This window comes from Periplaneta americana, unplaced genomic scaffold (genome assembly GCF_040183065.1).
Source record: "Periplaneta americana isolate PAMFEO1 unplaced genomic scaffold, P.americana_PAMFEO1_priV1 scaffold_21, whole genome shotgun sequence".
In the NCBI taxonomy this organism is placed as follows: domain Eukaryota; kingdom Metazoa; phylum Arthropoda; class Insecta; order Blattodea; family Blattidae; genus Periplaneta; species Periplaneta americana.
Genome location: NW_027185502.1, coordinates 2,984,858 through 3,001,129, shown reverse-complemented (window position 1 = coordinate 3,001,129; position 16,272 = coordinate 2,984,858). Strand labels below are relative to the sequence as shown.

Below are 16,272 nucleotides of genomic sequence, written 5' to 3'. Positions count from 1 at the left end.
ATAGATGTTTACCAAGCAATCATGTCCAGTTTTGCTAATCGGAATTTGGCAATTGCTTCTCTCTTTGGCCAATCTGGTACCGAAGTTACTCTTCCTTTCATGTTATATATATTCCATCTTTCTTGCTGAGATGAACTATTTATGTACTCTTCTCACTGTTTGTTTGAAATAAATAAAATAATGTACTCTATAATTGAACTATATCCTCTGCCTTCATAAGTGAACTTATGGATATCTTTATGGTGAAAAAAAAAGAATTTGTGATCCTTAACTTGTTGAATGTAGCAAAATTTATCAACTTTTTTTCCGTTTTCATTCATGACTATTTCTCCATCATTGCCAAGGACATTTGTAATAGATTGATTGCCTACACGAGCATTATAATCTCCCAATATTATGTAATCATTTTTGTTTTTATTGTTTGTTTCTGCAATGTATCATAAAATATTTTGGTTTCTTCTTTCTACCCATCCTCTGGGGCATAGACACAAACTATTAGATATCCGCAATCTATTTTCGTTTTTACTTGAATTATACTGTCACAGATGAAGCCATAACTATGTATTCTAATTTTAAACTTTGCATTTATTAAAATAGCCATGCCAGATGAAGATCGTTTTTCTTGAGGTACTCCATTGTAGAATGAAATAAAATGTTGCACATTTTTGGTGCCTTTCAGTTTCTTCTATGTTTCGGTTATAAATGCTACATCAGCCTTCATACCCATAAGTTCAGTCTCTAATTGAATTTTTTGTAGCTAGTTCCCTCACATTCCATACACATATTTTAAGTTGTTCCGCTATTCCTTTACCTTTAACTTTTTTCAGTGCTTTAGTTGTCATCCTATTATCAGTCCTGCAAAACTTGTGTGAATTATGAGTAAAAAAAATCTTCCTCAAGTAGGGTTGCCCTATGTTGAGTAGTTTGGTGGACCTCCAAACTTGTTCTCCAATGTATTATTCTCATAAGAAGGGTCCCCTCCCCCTCCCCCCTCTCTCTCTCAACAGATAAGAAACTGAGTTGCGTCATTTTTTGTCCATATTAATGGAAATAAATATAATCTGTCACACGTTAAAAGTGTTAAAATTGTTAAAAAAGGTATTTACCTTCGACAGACGGCCCGTTTCGACGCTATTTGTCGTCGTCTTCAGTGTCTCTTGAACCACTGCTGATTTTGGCTCTGCGATGTGCAGTTGTCGATGGTAGGGGTGGGGGTGTGTTGTTCCTATGGTGGGGGTTGGCTGTCTGTATGTTATGACGTATTATGATGTCAAACAATGTGTGCGTATTGAACTGTAGTTGCGTATTAAGTATGTAATGTGGGTGTGCTATTGTGTTCTTATATATTTCGTATTGTTCTAGGATATTTAACTGTAAACGTTTTGGTGTGATGTGTAAAATTTCCATATCTGTTTCTATATTATTGCAGTCATGATTATTGTCGATAATGTGATCTGCATAATTTGATGTAATGTAAGGTTTGGTTATAGCTTTAATATGTTCGTTGTATCTTGTATGAAAGGATCTTCCTGTCTATCCTATGTAAAAATGTGGACAACTATTGCATTTTAATTTGTAAACTCCAGTTGAATGATATATATTTGAATGTTTAGTGTGGTTATTTAAGTATTTCTGTGTTGTATTATTTGTTTTGTATGCAATTTTGTACTTTAGTTTTCTGAATGAAGTTGCGATTTTGTGGGTATTCGTATTGTGATATGTTAATGTTACGTATTTATTCTCGCATGCTGTTTGTGTTGGTTTGGTCTGTTTTTGTTTTGCCTTTTTTATTAGTGTATCTATTATGTTAGGGTTGTATCCATAGATACACTAATAAAAAAGGTAAAACAAAAACAGACCAAACCAACACAAACAGCATGCGAGAATAAATACGTAACATTAACATATCACAATACGAATACCCACAAAATCGCAACTTCATTCAGAAAACTAAAGTACAAAATTGCATACAAAACAAATAATACAACACAGAAATACTTAAATAACCACACTAAACATTCAAATATATATAATTCAACTGGAGTTTACAAATTAAAATGCAATAGTTGCCCACATTTTTACATAGGACAGACAGGAAGATCCTTTCATACAAGATACAACGAACATATTAAAGATATAACCAAACCTTACATTACATCAAATTATGCAGATCACATTATCGACAATAATCATGACTACAATAATATAGAAACAGATATGGAAATTTTACACATCACACCAAAAAGTTTACAGTTAAATATCCTAGAACAATACGAAATATATAAGAACACAATAGCACACCCACATTACATACTTAATACGCAACTACAGTTCAATACGCACACATTGTTTGACATCATAATACGTCATAACATACAGACAGCCAACCCCCACCATAGGAACAACACACCCCCACCCCTACCATCGACAACTGCACATCGCAGAGCCAAAATCAGCAGTGGTTCAAGAGACACTGAAGACGACGACAAATAGCGTCGAAACGAGCCGTCTGTCGAAGGTAAATACCTTTTTAAACAATTTTAACACTTTTAACGTGTGACAGATTAAATTTTATGTTTTTAACAAAGTGTTAACGAGAACTTTAATCAATGGAAATAAATAAGCCAAACGAAATTAATGATTCTGATATAGACAGTTTCATTTTAATAAATAACAGCTTATAATTCTCTTCTGCAGGGTTAAGTAATAATGTTTTAAGCTGGGTTAACATGGTACAAGTGTACTTGGATCAAGTTCATTTGGACAGACATTAGTTGCTATCTGTATCATATCAACAGTTTCATCCAAGTCAACTTGATAGGAAGGTTACACCCAAGTTGAGTAGGGTAACGGCCAATTTATTCTGTTCCAAATGTAAGTTTTGTGTGATTAAAAATAGCAAACACAATGCTGAGGATGAAACCCTTAAGAGGAAACAGAAAACAATTAAAAAGTGAATGGATAAGGAAAATGTAAGATTCATTGGAGCTATGTGAGGCAAAGGAAGTGTTGTGGAATATGAGGTTAGCGGGCTATAAGAACAAGAGTGCATGGTGGAACTCAGCATTAGAAAGGATAGTAAGGAACATGAACATGCCTATTTCGGTGAGAGAGAGTGAGAGAGAAACTCCAGACAAAGGACTTATGAACATGAGGCAGAAAAAATGAAGGCAGTGAATATAACAGGCTTGGCAACTGAAAACATTTGTGTTCCTAATGTAATATGGTACGAAATGGATATCACCAGCAACAAACACTTGCCAAATAACGAAGCGTAATTTCTAATTCCATTCTTTCTGGTAATGCAGCTATCAAACAAATTTTTTAATTTCATTCATCATATTGCACGGTTGTCAATTGTAGGTGGTTCTTGAATGTTTGTCTATCCTCAGTCACTACTTCATAAAGGAAATTGAAAGCAGCTGTGAAGGTCTCATACCGAAGAATACACTTACAGGTTAAAAGTTTCTTTCTTCTCTTTTCTAGACTTTTTTTTTTATGGATTTCATTCTCACCTATATAAGCATATCCACGTCGACTTCTACACATTCCAAAACCAAATGCACCATCTTGCTGTTGTATAAGTGCACCTGATTCAGTTGTGTTCTAGTTACACTTATACCATGTCAACCTGGTTTTAATGACATAAAACTTGTTTCAGTACTTCAGTGCATAGCAAAATATTAAGTTGCTTAGGTTATGCACTTTCAAAACTACAGAGAATTTTTTTTCATTGAGATTCTCCCTGATCTAAGATATTTTATTTATTTACCAGAGCTTCGTCAAGTTAGAGGCTGCCATTAGACGCACCATTATCATTTTTCTTTTTCTTATTAGCTTTCATTGCTTCTTTACTTGTTTGTAACTTTTCTTATTCTGTGAAGTGTCATTGTTTGTTTGTTTGTTTGTTATTTTTTTTACTCTGTTATCTTTCATCATCTATTTGTTTGTTTGTTTACTTGTTTGTCATTTTTTTTTACTCTGTTATCTTTCATTATGTCATTTTTTTACTCTGTTATCTTTCATCATCTATTTGTTTTTTGTTTTGTATAAACATCTATTTGTTTTTTGTTTTGTATAAACAAAAAACAAATAGATGATGAAAGATAAAAGAGTAAAAAAAATGACAAACAAGTAAACAAACAAACAATGACAGTTCACAGAATAAGAAAAGTTACAAAGTAAAGAAGCAATGAAAGCTAATAAGAAAAAGAAAAATGATAATGGTGCGTCAGTTTTTCCAGTACACTGAATTAGAGTCCATATAGGTGGTTCTGTAAGAGTTGACTGACTCTCTAATTATGAGGAAGGCAAGTTCATTTAGAAAAGATTCTTGCAGTCCTAGGGTCTTACAGAATTGAGAAGAGAAGTTAGGTATTGCTCTTCTTGCTCCAAACATCAATCCCATGACACTGATATTGTGAAGTTGGTATTTATCTTTATAATACGGGATGATTGGAATGTAGATTGCTCATTTCTCCTCGTGTACGTCTTCAGGCTATCCTTTATATGTTTCAAACCTGATGGTGGAGTCGATGATCATACCCTGAGACAGGGATGATTCGCTAATGATGATTATGTCAATGCGTCTGTTACTGTCATTGTCGGCAGTTCCGTGGACTTCTTCATAGATGGTGTATTTTAGTTTTCTAAGGGAATCGGCCAATTTAGTTCTAATTGCATGGTGCCTATGTATACGCAATGTTTCACCATAAGGGCAGGCTCCCAGGACATGTCCAAGGGTTTCTATTTCACTTAGGTATCACCTGCTATGGTTGTCCTGAGACACTGTTGTGATATATTATTTTCAATGTTTGCTTATGTGTATAATTTAAGAGAGTTGCGGTTTATGTGCTTTTAATTTAAATTTATGTTTACTTCCCTCTTTTGTCATAACTGTTCAAGTAGTTATTTCTCTGCTGGTTTGAACTGTGGGTTTTGTATATGTCGTTTCTCATATTTCCATAGCCACACATATTGCTATTTACACCTTATTATAACAGTACAAACTGGTTCATAGAGCTTCCTGAAATATTTAAAAATATATATGATTTTTTTTCTTTGTGTTCCGTAGACACAAAAATTGCAAGTTTGAAATAAGTCACCATACATTTTATTCTGTTATGGTTATGAACTTCAGTTTATAACCAGTGACCGTTGAAACTGCTTTAGGGATAATTTCTGTTTATGAGTTAAGAAACTGAAACACTTGCTAAGAGACTTCAATGGATTAAATTCTGTTATTTATATTTATGTTAAATATGACCCGTAACTAATTGGAAACTTCTAATGATGATGACATTGTAGCTAATTGAAAACTTATAATGATGATGATGATGATGATGATGATGATGACGACGACGACGACGACGACGACGATGATGATGATGATGATGATGATGATGATGATTCAGTCTGAGAACAGGATTAGAAGACAGAAAGGCACTCCAGTTAGGACTCTCAGGCTAATTTCTGAACTAAGTTGGGTTGGAATTCTTTTTTATCCAGTGGGGGTATTTGACTTTGTTTCATTCAGCCAAGTGTCCCACCTATGAGCTGTAGTTCTTTTTCTGCCCTACACATTGATTTAAGTGTATCATGGGAGACATGATGATGATTAGAGACCTGATTTTAAAAGGAAAAGTTTTCATCAAAAAGGGACAAAAAATAGAAAGTTACAGTCAAAAGAAAAAAAAAAAAAAGACTTGAAAAAGGACTATATTACTGCCCGAAACACACTTCAGCACATTCATGGATATACAGTAGAATCCCGAATATCCGTCACCCTATTAACCGATTGGTGGATTAACCATCTGCTTTCTCTCGCTATTTTTTTTTTTTTTGCTGCAGAATTATATGAAGTACTGTACATTGTATTAACAAGTTATTTCTTTCTTTCTAGAGGGTGTTATTACAAGCCTTTTTCCTTACACAGTTTGGTCTACTGTTCGAATTGTACTGTATAACTGCTATACGAAATGTTTTCTACGGGTGTCAAAAGGATTCTCATTGTGCTAAGAATCGAAAAAAAAAAGTGTAAATATTTGACTGGTTTGGGGAAAGAGAAACCATGGCTCATCTCGCATCAGAATACGAAATGTGAGTGTATAAAGTATGTAAATCTACAACACGAGACCTACACTACCCATATATTTCCACAGACAGGCATTACAAGGAATTTCCTTGCCCATTAAGAACCCGTCGTTGACAACCAGACTGAACCCTTTGTAGCACAGTGGTTATTCAGAAGAACCACCGTTTTCTTTCTTTCTAAATTTTATGTCACACATATTCCACCAAGGAACTACCTCTTGAGTATACACATAAGTGCCGTCTGTGTTTTGAAATTGTGTGCAGAGTTAAAATGTTGAAAAAAATTTATTGAAGCTTTGTTATGATCCATGAAATGAAAAACATGCAAAATTAATTCGTGCTTCAAAGGGTTAAATTAGTGAACATCTGACCCAATACCGAGCATGTTAAACACAACACCACGAAGGGCATTTCAAAAGTGTAAATATTGACTAAATTTACGAAAATATTTTATGGTATGGATTATCTGATTTTTTCGATTAACCGTTCAACCCATCCCCTTCATTACCACGGATAATAGAGGCTCTACTGTACATGGCACACAGAATCTTACATTTATCTCTTTACAACGTAAGGAAAGTGTTGTATTTGATATAGTCAAAAAAGGGCTTCAAAAAGGACTATATTACTCCCTCAAAAGGGTGCTATTTTAATTGAAAACACACTTCAGCATATTCCTGGATACACATAGCACACACAAGCTTATATTTATCGCTTCACAACATAAGGAAAGTGTTGTATTTGATCACATTCAACATTTCAATATGATTCTGCCTCTTTGTATGCAGAATGTCTTTATAAACAGAAAATGACCGCTCAACATCAACTGAAACCAGAGGAGAAAATTTTCTTTTTATCCTGAACTCTAAATCAGGACACTTTATTAGTTTTCAATGTCTGGAATCAGAAGAAGAACAATATTTATTTTATTTGCTCAGGAAGTTATATGGCTATATGAAAAAAATATAGGAAATTTATCCAAATGTTTGCGATATTCTGTCAAAAAAGGATCAAAATAAGAAATGTTTTTAAAAAAAGGTAAAAAAGAAAATATGGACTAAAAAAGGGAAGTCAAAACCACATAATTTGGTTGGTGGAAGATAATTTTGAACATTGTAATTAATTATTTCTTGTTTCGTGTTGAAATAAAAAAGGGGGGGGGGAGTCCCTTTAAAATCCAGTCTCTAACGATGATTAATGGAAAAATGGTAGAATACCAGTAGGAGAAATGGGAGTATTCCATAAAAATATATCTTTGCCCACTTCAGGAGTTCTGAAAGACCCATAGGCTGCTCTAATTCTTTATTTTATGTCTTTCATCCGTACCATGGCTATCTTCATTAATATCTAGGGGAAAGGACTTCCAGAATTGCGTTGATTTCTGCAGCTGGTTCGTGAACAACAACGATGCTTTCCAGTGCAGCATTCTTGGGACTGAGGGGAGTCACTTTCAAACGTAATGTGAAGGTGAACATTCATAATGCCAGCTACTGGTCTGTGGTTAATCCACGATAGCTATGTCAAGTGGATAACTAGTATGTGTGGAGCCTGAAAACATGGTATGGCCTCCTCGGACACCATGCCAGAGGAACATACTTTTTGAGGGGCCATTGAATGGTGCAACATATGCAGACTTCCTTGACAACATGTTGTACTAACTGCTCAGTGATGTTCCTCTTGGTGTAAAGATGACAATGTGGCTGCAACAAGATGACTGTTCAGCTCACTTTTTTACTATTGGCTTGACTCCCTGGATGGTGGATTAGATGAGCAGGACCAGTAACTTGGCTGCCCTGATCTACTGACTTATCTTCAAATTACTTCTTATTGTGGGAGCAAATTAAAGAAAATATCTACCAGGTGCATTCAACAACAAGGGAAGACTATGGATAGGAATGTTACGTTCTACACTTTTATTTCAATCGTATTCATGTCCATATCAGGCCTCCATATAGCTACATCTCTACTTCTTTCGAAGCTACTTTTATTAGTTAAGACATTGAAGTTGAGTGCATTCAGAGGTAAAATTTCATTTGATTGCATAATTTCTTGAAATTCTACAACCATAATTTGTCGTTATGAGATTTAACTTCATGGTTTTAGTTCGTAGGATTTGCCTTAAATTTATCATTAAAATAGTTGTTTAAACCGTGAAATGCTGTAGTTTAGTTTACAAAAGCTGCAAAAGCATGTTCCTCATATCTACTTAGGGTAGAAGAAATTGATACTTCTATGGATTTTATTTTTGATCTTCCTGTTAAGCTAATTATTCCTTTATTTAATTTATCTCAAAGATCTTGAAAAATAGCATATTCCTAAGCTATCCTAAATGTGTCTCAGCCAGTTAGGTATCCATTTTCTTTGTAGATCATTTTGAATGTAGATATTCTCCACATGAGCAGAATGCCTTAAATTGTGGAGAGTTGTACAAAGTACAGACTTGCAGTAATTTGTTAGAGAGATAGTCAAACTCCATTCGTTTTTTGACCTTGGTTCTTTAAATAAAATTCATAATTTGTCCTCGGTATAAGTAGGCTATAATTTCTCTGTTGTAAATGCAGCCTTGATCTCCGAAGAATGCCCTCGAAGTATAATTTCAGAGTGATCATGGAAAGTTTATGATGCTGTAAGAAACTGCCATTCAAATTTTAACAAATGCTCGGTTTTCAGATTTCTAATATTGAATAACTATTTTTGGCACACCAGCTTTCTGTTTTCAAACCGGTTCATTGAAATAGTATGGAGTGTCTAACTCTTGAGATAATTGGCTCTCTTTTATACTTCAATTCATTGCAAGGTTGGGAAATAAATGTTTCTCATGCTATGCAATGGTGGAAACTGGAAGGAAATTACACAGAAGAATGTTATCATTTTATTTATTTCAACTGTATATTATGATATAGTAGTAAAGAATTATGACTAGAAAGAGACTTATAAAACATTGATGTTGGACAATTTGATCTTGTCTTGCATAAAATAGCAATTTTTGTTAGTGTGCATAATGAAAAAACTTGTTTACATTTTAGACTCTCCTGCATAAATCCTCAAAGTTACGAAGATAAATTGTCACATATACAGATGTTTTATAATAAATTGCAAGCTTCCATTATTTTACTTTGTGTATACTTCAGTTTTTAAATTAGTAATTATTATACAAATTTACGTATCAACATTAGGGCTGGGGACGGAGCGAGTAGAACTGTTGAGTTACTCGGTTCTATCGGTTTATGTGCTTGGCAGCGGAGCACCTAAGTTACTCAGTTAACCCTAGTCGTTACCGGTCAGTTCATACGTTCAAACAGAGTTCGCGTGTTTTACTTAATTCTAGCAGACAGCAACTTAGGTACTTCATCTTACGATGTTTGGTGACGTATACACGTCCGTTGATGTGACATATTAATGAATTTAAATACTATTATAGTCACTGTAACTATAATAGTATTTAAATTCATTAACTTAGGTACTGTTGTATTTAAATATTTTCTGCTGCAGGACAAATTATTTCCTTATCCCCAAGGCGGGCTGAAAGGCCTCTAGCATTGAAGAAGAGTTCATCTTATTGTATGACCTGTCAAGTGGACCTAATGAGCATTGAAGTCTGAACATATTACTATACATAATAATAATATTAATAATAATAATAATAATAATAATAATAGTAATAATAATATATTATTATAATATAATAATATTATTACTATTATTATTATTATTATCATCATCATCATCATCATCATCATATTAAAGTGTTTGATTAATATTAAAATATATTAAAAAAAGAAGAGCATTATATTTTCCTTCTATTTGTGTTTATTGGATTTGTGTTACCTCATCAGTTATAATTTTATTTGTATTTATTTCTACGAATTATGTTACCTAATTACTTTAATTTATCAATAATATTACTCTTCACCAAAGAGAACATGGTTGTATTGAAGGCTAGTAATGTTATAATATAAATAAAATTATGTTCTTCAGTTCAAGATTCCACGTTTTATTGATTATTTTATCCATTTTCCGTAATAGTAAATAATTCTGTACGTTATTTTTAAGTGTTTTAGGCAGCGCTTCATGGAGCCTGTTTCTTTCTATCTTTTTTTTTAATTTGCTGCAGCATTTAACGTTTACATCACATGTTAATTTATTAGCTGTTAGTAAGGTATTATAAATTATTTTATCAGTTTTATTTCGTCTGTCATATATAACAACAATAAAAGTTAAATAGGCCTTTCATACAAAATAACTCGGCAAATAGTTGTAATCACGCAAATGAAATTTGCAACCGCCATTTTGCAATGAAGAGAAGCTCTTTTTTCTCGTCAATTGGCAAAGTGAAAGCGCTTTACTACAATGCTTTTAAAACACGCTTGGTTTCACTTCGAAAGTACGTTCTAAAATCGACTCAATCTATCTAAATTTTAAATCTGCTGCCACAAATTTGTACTCGGTTCAACCGAGTAATGACGTCACAGCAACTGCTCCGAACCGAACCGCTCCATCCCCAGTCCTAGTCAACATAATATACAACATTCTATTTTGAATTTGAGAATTCTATTTTTCCTGTTGGAATTTATCTGTATGATTTTCACGAAATGCTTCGTTTATGAGCTTCATGCAAAACTTATGTTCATGAATCCATTTAACATTCATGAGAGTATGAAGAAATGTATGATGCCGTAAATTTAGCTGATTGTAATTCATACAGGGAAAGGATAAATAACGATCTTTCTGAATATAAACATATGCTACTCAGGTTGAAAAGAATTTAGGTGTACAAAATTGATAAAGATGGAACAAGAAATTCTCAAAGTTGATCTTTTTCGCGGCTGTGGTATGCACTGTCTGCCACCAAGGTGATAAGAGGAGAAAATGAGTTCCATTGGAGACGGGAAAGCTTTTTGTGTCCTAGATTGCCATCTTTACAAGTGATGTTATTCATGTACATCAGAATTTCGGAAACAAGTATGTCGATCCAACCAGTGGCATTAAATTCCTAAGTGGTATTTCGAATTTGAGGAAACAAGCTGCATTTCTAAGAGGAAGTCAACCAGACAGCCATTGATAATTGAGGAAACAGTAGAGCAGTTCTGCAAAAATCCGTCAACAGAGCATGGAGCTTGATAATCCACAGAAGATTGTGTGGTGAATTCTGCACAAACAGTTATATTTTCATCCCTACTGACTAATTGCTGCAGTCCCTGAAACTGGAAAGCAATGTGCTTTGATATTATTTCTGTGCAAGTATGCAATCTCTAATGAGAAACGATGGTTTTGCAGAATCCTTAGTGATGAAGTCATCTTTCATCTTTCAGGTAAGGCTAACAGATAAAACATGATAATATAGGGAATGGAAAACCCATTTGCTTTCGTGGAGCACATGTATGACATCTTTAAGAGGAATGTGTTCTGTGCAGTGATCCATGTTTGGCCTCTTCTTTTTCGTTGAGATAACGATCACGAGAATGACTCTCCTGCTGCAGCTGTGAAAAGACTGTCCTGATTTCATCTTTCAGCAACACAGCGCACCTCCACACTTTCACAGGGAAGTAAAATGTCACCTCAATGACAAACTACCAGAAAGATGGATTGACTGTGCTCATCTCATGATGATTATGAAAAATTTCTGTGTTGGCTTCTATGTTCACTGGACCTGATGCCCACTAATTTTCTTTCGGTGGGGGTTTGTCGAAGATCGAACCACTACCACAGACCATAATTGAGTTTTTTAGTTGGTTATTTAATGATGCTATCTCAACTATTAGGTTATTTAGCTTAATTAAAATTGGTGGTAGTGAGATGGTATTTGACAAAATGGAACCGAAAAGTTGCCATAAATTACCTGATATTAGCCTAACAGTTGGAGAAAAAGCCCAACAAAGTAATCAGCCCAAAGGGGAATTGTACGCATGCCTGAGTTCAGCCCCGGATCAGCAGTCTTGTGCCTCCGCCTGAGCTGTGCTGGTGACTACTGTGATTGATATGTGAGCGTGCATCAGAGCAATCATCACAACACTTTATAATTGAGGACCGTTTTTGCAAAACTTGCTAACTGAAAAAACTAAATTTTACAGGAGAGACAAAAAACTGAATGGAGACAAGTAGGTTATAAGTGCAACCATCACACTTTGGCACGCTATAATGAAGAGAAATAATTCAATTTTACTAAGATAACTTTAACATCGTGTAGAGGCCTGCTTTATGCTAACGAATCCACCAAAATCTCAATTTTGCAAATTTTGCAGTTAGCAAGTTTTGCAAAAACGGTCCTCAATTGCTCATGTTATGCTGCAACGTGTTCAGCAGGAGCTCAACTGAAGGCTGTATGTATGCTACGTTACCACAGTGCCACATATTGAACACCTGTGATGTACTGAAACAAAACTTTGAGATAACTACTGAAGCTTACCTGGCAACGTGATAGTTCGAAATTTTCTCGGGCTTCCAGCCAGGTCATAAGTTGGTGATCCACCGACGTTTCGAGGATGTTCATCTTCCTCATCTTCAGGGTTAAATGATATCTGAGGGTACCCAGCTCCTTAATTTATAGTGCCAGAGGGAGTCAGCCGAGGAGCTGTGCGCCGATTGGCTGTTATTAGTGCGAACCGCGGCGAGAATGCAGCCGACGTGTTGTCTTGTTTGTGCTTTCCAGCTGAATGACCTTGGGTCTCACGGTGGGCTCGGCGGACGAGTTCTCATGTGTCCTCCGCTGATGACGGCCTGTCATCCGGGTGGTGAGAAATTTAATAGCCGGTGCCCATGCCGCGCTTAGTTGGAGACCCGAGTCCCAGTTCAATTTACCGCGTTCCGCCGCTATGGCCAGGGTTTCCTTTACTTTTCTATCCCAATAGCCCAAACATTTCGCCAGGACCTCGGTGTTATTGAAATTAGCCCTATGGCTTTTTTCAATGCAATGTTGAGCCAATCCGGATTTTTCGGGCTGCATTAATCTGATGCTTCTTTGATGTTCCGAAAGACGCGTTGCTATTGTGCGTCCAGTCTGTCCAATGTAAGCCGCATCACATTCACACGGGATGTGGTAGATTCCTGGTACTCTGAGGCCTAGATCGTCTTTTACTGATCTGACCTTATTCCTGATTTTCGGCGGAGGTTTGTGGGTTGTTTTTATTCCATGTTTGTGGAGCAGTCTGCTTATCTTTCCCAACAACTTCCCTGTGAATGGTAGACAGGCTGTGGTTGGTTTTTCCGCTTCTAGTGAGTCCATGATGTGCTGCTGCTGCTTCTTGTGTCTTGCTCTATTCAAAGAGGCCGTGATGTCTTTAGCCAAATATCCATTCTGCTGGAGGGTGAGCTTCAGGTGTTGAAATTCAGTGTCTAATTGCTCCGGGTCCGATATAGAGACTGCTCTATGGGCCAGTGTGTTAAGTATGCCCATCCGCTGCACTTGGTGATGGAAACTATTCGCGTTCAGGTACAAGTTGGTGTGTGTGGGTTTACGGTATACCGCATGGCCAAGAGATCCGTTGTTATTTCTGGAGATAAGGATGTCCAGAAATGGGAGTTTACCGTTCGTTTCAACCTCCATAGTGAATTGGATCTGGGGTCGTAGACTGTTTATATGCCTGATAAAATCTGGTAATGTGTCTTGTCCATGAGGCCAGATGACGAACGTATTGTCTACGTATCTGAAGAAATGTGTAGGCTTTAATGGCGCTGTAGCTAGTATTTCATGCTCCAGATGCTCGATATAGTAGTTGGCGATGGCTGGTGAAAGCAGAGAACCCATGGCGACTCTGTCTATCTGTTCACAGTAGGTGTTGTTCTGTAGAAAATATGTGGAAGTGAGCGTGTGGCGGAACAATTCCGTGATGTCAGGTGGAAATTGATTGGAAAGCAGTAGCATGGCTTCCGAGAGTGGAACCCTGGTGAAGAGGGACACTACATCGAAGCTGACTAGAAGGTCGGATGGTTTCACTTTCATGTTGTCGAGGATCTGTACAAATTGTGTAGAGTTCTTCACTTTGATGTTGTCAAGGATCTGTACAAATTGTGTAGAGTTCTTCACATGATGTACGCACCCACCCACCAGTGGTTGCAGCAGGTTGGTGAGATAGCGGGCCAAGCAATACGTAGGGCTGCCAATAGCATCCACTATAGGCCTTAGCGGTACCTCTGGCTTATGTATCTTGGGTAGACCATATAACCTGGGTGGTATACTGCCTGACGGTGAAACTAACCGCTTACTCTCAGCGCGGAGACTGGATTTCTTGATTAGCTGGTTAGTGCGTCTCTCTACTGAGCTGGTGGGATCCTTCTTGAGAATTTTATAGGCCGGATCGTTCAGCAGTTGATTGATCTTCTCCTGATACTGCGTTGAGGAAAGGAGGACTGTGCCGTTTCCCTTATCCACTGGCAGAACAACTAAGTTGTCGTTCTTCCCAAGCATCTGCAAGGCTCTATTCTCCTCTTGGCTGATGTTGGGCTCAGGAATGGTGGCCTTGGTAACAGCCCTGGCAACTTCTCGGCGTATTTCTTCCGCGCTGTCTTGTGGGAGCTGGTGGATAGCGCCTTCAATACTGCTAATGATATCTGCGACGGGAATTTTCTTTGGAACGGGAGCAAAGTTGAGACCCCTGGCAAGTACTGATGTGGTGGCCTCATCTAGCTGCTGGTCCGTGAGGTTGATTATGATGCGACTGGTCTCTAATGGCGGTACTGACTCTGTAGATTTGATTAGGCCTTCGAATTTCTTGGTGTGTCGTTTCGTGCATTGCAGAAGAGATGCCATGCCTTGTGTGAACAAGGACTGATCCACTCTGTCCCAATCCATAGGTGAAAGTCTACTCGAGAGAGCCAGACAGGATTCTAACAGTTCTTGGTCGATTACTGACAGCTCGAACCGGAGATGTTTAATCCGTTCTCTAACCAGCGCTAGGCTAGTGCGTCTCAATATCTTGGCCGTTGTAGTGTTCTTGACTGGATAGCGGAGTCTGACAAACTTCGGTGTGACTTCCTTGTCTCTGCATCTTGTTAGAAAGGCCAAGGAGCTAAGTAATTTCCCCTTAGTCTCTCTCAGGTTTTGGTGTCTTCTGACTGCCTGGTAAACATCCTTCCCATAAAGGAATTTGAAATAACTACTGAAGCTTTCCTGGCGACGTGATAGTTCGAAATTTTCTCGGGCTTCCAGCCAGGTCATAAGTTGGTGATCCACCTACGTTTCGAGGATGTTCATCTTCCTCATCTTCAGGGTTAAATGATATCTGAGGGTACCCAGCTCCTTAATTTATAGTGCCAGAGGGAGGAGTCAGCTGAGGAGCTGTGCGCCGATTGGCTGTTATTAGTGCGGACCACGACGAGAACGCGGCCGACGTGTCGTCTTGCTTTGTGCTTTCCAGCTGAATGACCTTGGGTCTCACGGTGGGCTCGGCGGACGAGTTCTCATGTGTCCTCCGCTGATGACGGCCCATCGTCCAGGCGGTGAGAAATTTAATAGCCACAAACCTCCGCCGAAAATCAGGAATAAGGTCAGATCAGTAAAAGACGATCTAGGCCTCAGAGTACCAGGAATCTACGACATCCCGTGTGAATGTGATGCGGCTTACATTGGACAGACTGGACGCACAATAGCGACGCGTCTTTCTGAACATCAAAGAAGCATCAGATTAATGCAGCCCAAAAAATCCGGATTGGCTGAACATTGCATTGAAAAAAGCCATAGGGCTAATTTCAATAACACCGAGGTCCTGGCGAAGTGTTTGGGCTATTGGGATAGAAGAGTAAAGGAAACCCTGGCCATAGCGGCGGAACACGGTAACCTGAACCGGGACTCGGGTCTCCAACTAAGAGCGGCATGGGCACCGGCTATTAAATTTCTCACCGCCCGGATGACGAGCCGTCATCAGCGGAGGACACATGAGAACTTGTCCGCCGAGACCACCGTGAGACCCAAGGTCATTCAGCCGAAAAGCACAAAGCAAGACGACACGTCGGCCGCGTTCTCGCCGCGGTCCGCATTAATAACAGCCAATCGGCGCACAGCTCCTTGGCTGACTCCTCCCTCTGGCACTATAAATTAAGGAGCTGGGTATCCTCAGATATCATTTAACCCTGAAGATGAGGAAGATGAACATCCTCGAAACGTAGGTGGATCACCAACTTATGACCTGGCTGGAAGCCCGAGAAAATTTCGAACTAAAACTTTGAGAGTTTCTCTTTCCACCT

At 37.7% G+C, this 16,272-nt stretch overlaps 2 protein-coding genes across 6 annotated transcripts in view; one reads left to right on the top strand and one right to left on the bottom strand.

Moving 5' to 3' along the window:
• The window catches only part of LOC138693789 (uncharacterized), a 180,436-nt gene that overhangs the window by 74,960 nt on the left and 89,204 nt on the right, over positions 1 to 16,272 (bottom strand). Inside the window, exon 1 of one of the 5 annotated variants that reach the window (XM_069817589.1) lies at positions 12,500 to 15,342. The exons of the other annotated variants lie outside the window; for them this stretch is intronic. Within the exon in view, the coding sequence (XP_069673690.1) occupies positions 12,686 to 15,247 (2,562 nt within the window). The 5' untranslated portion in view covers positions 15,248 to 15,342 and the 3' untranslated portion in view covers positions 12,500 to 12,685. Of the gene's footprint in view, positions 1 to 12,499; positions 15,343 to 16,272 lie in introns of those variants that run through there. 5 annotated transcript variants of the gene reach the window in all.
• The window catches only part of LOC138693791 (centrosomal protein of 112 kDa-like), a 56,863-nt gene that overhangs the window by 23,181 nt on the left and 17,410 nt on the right, over positions 1 to 16,272 (top strand). The window lies entirely within an intron of this gene.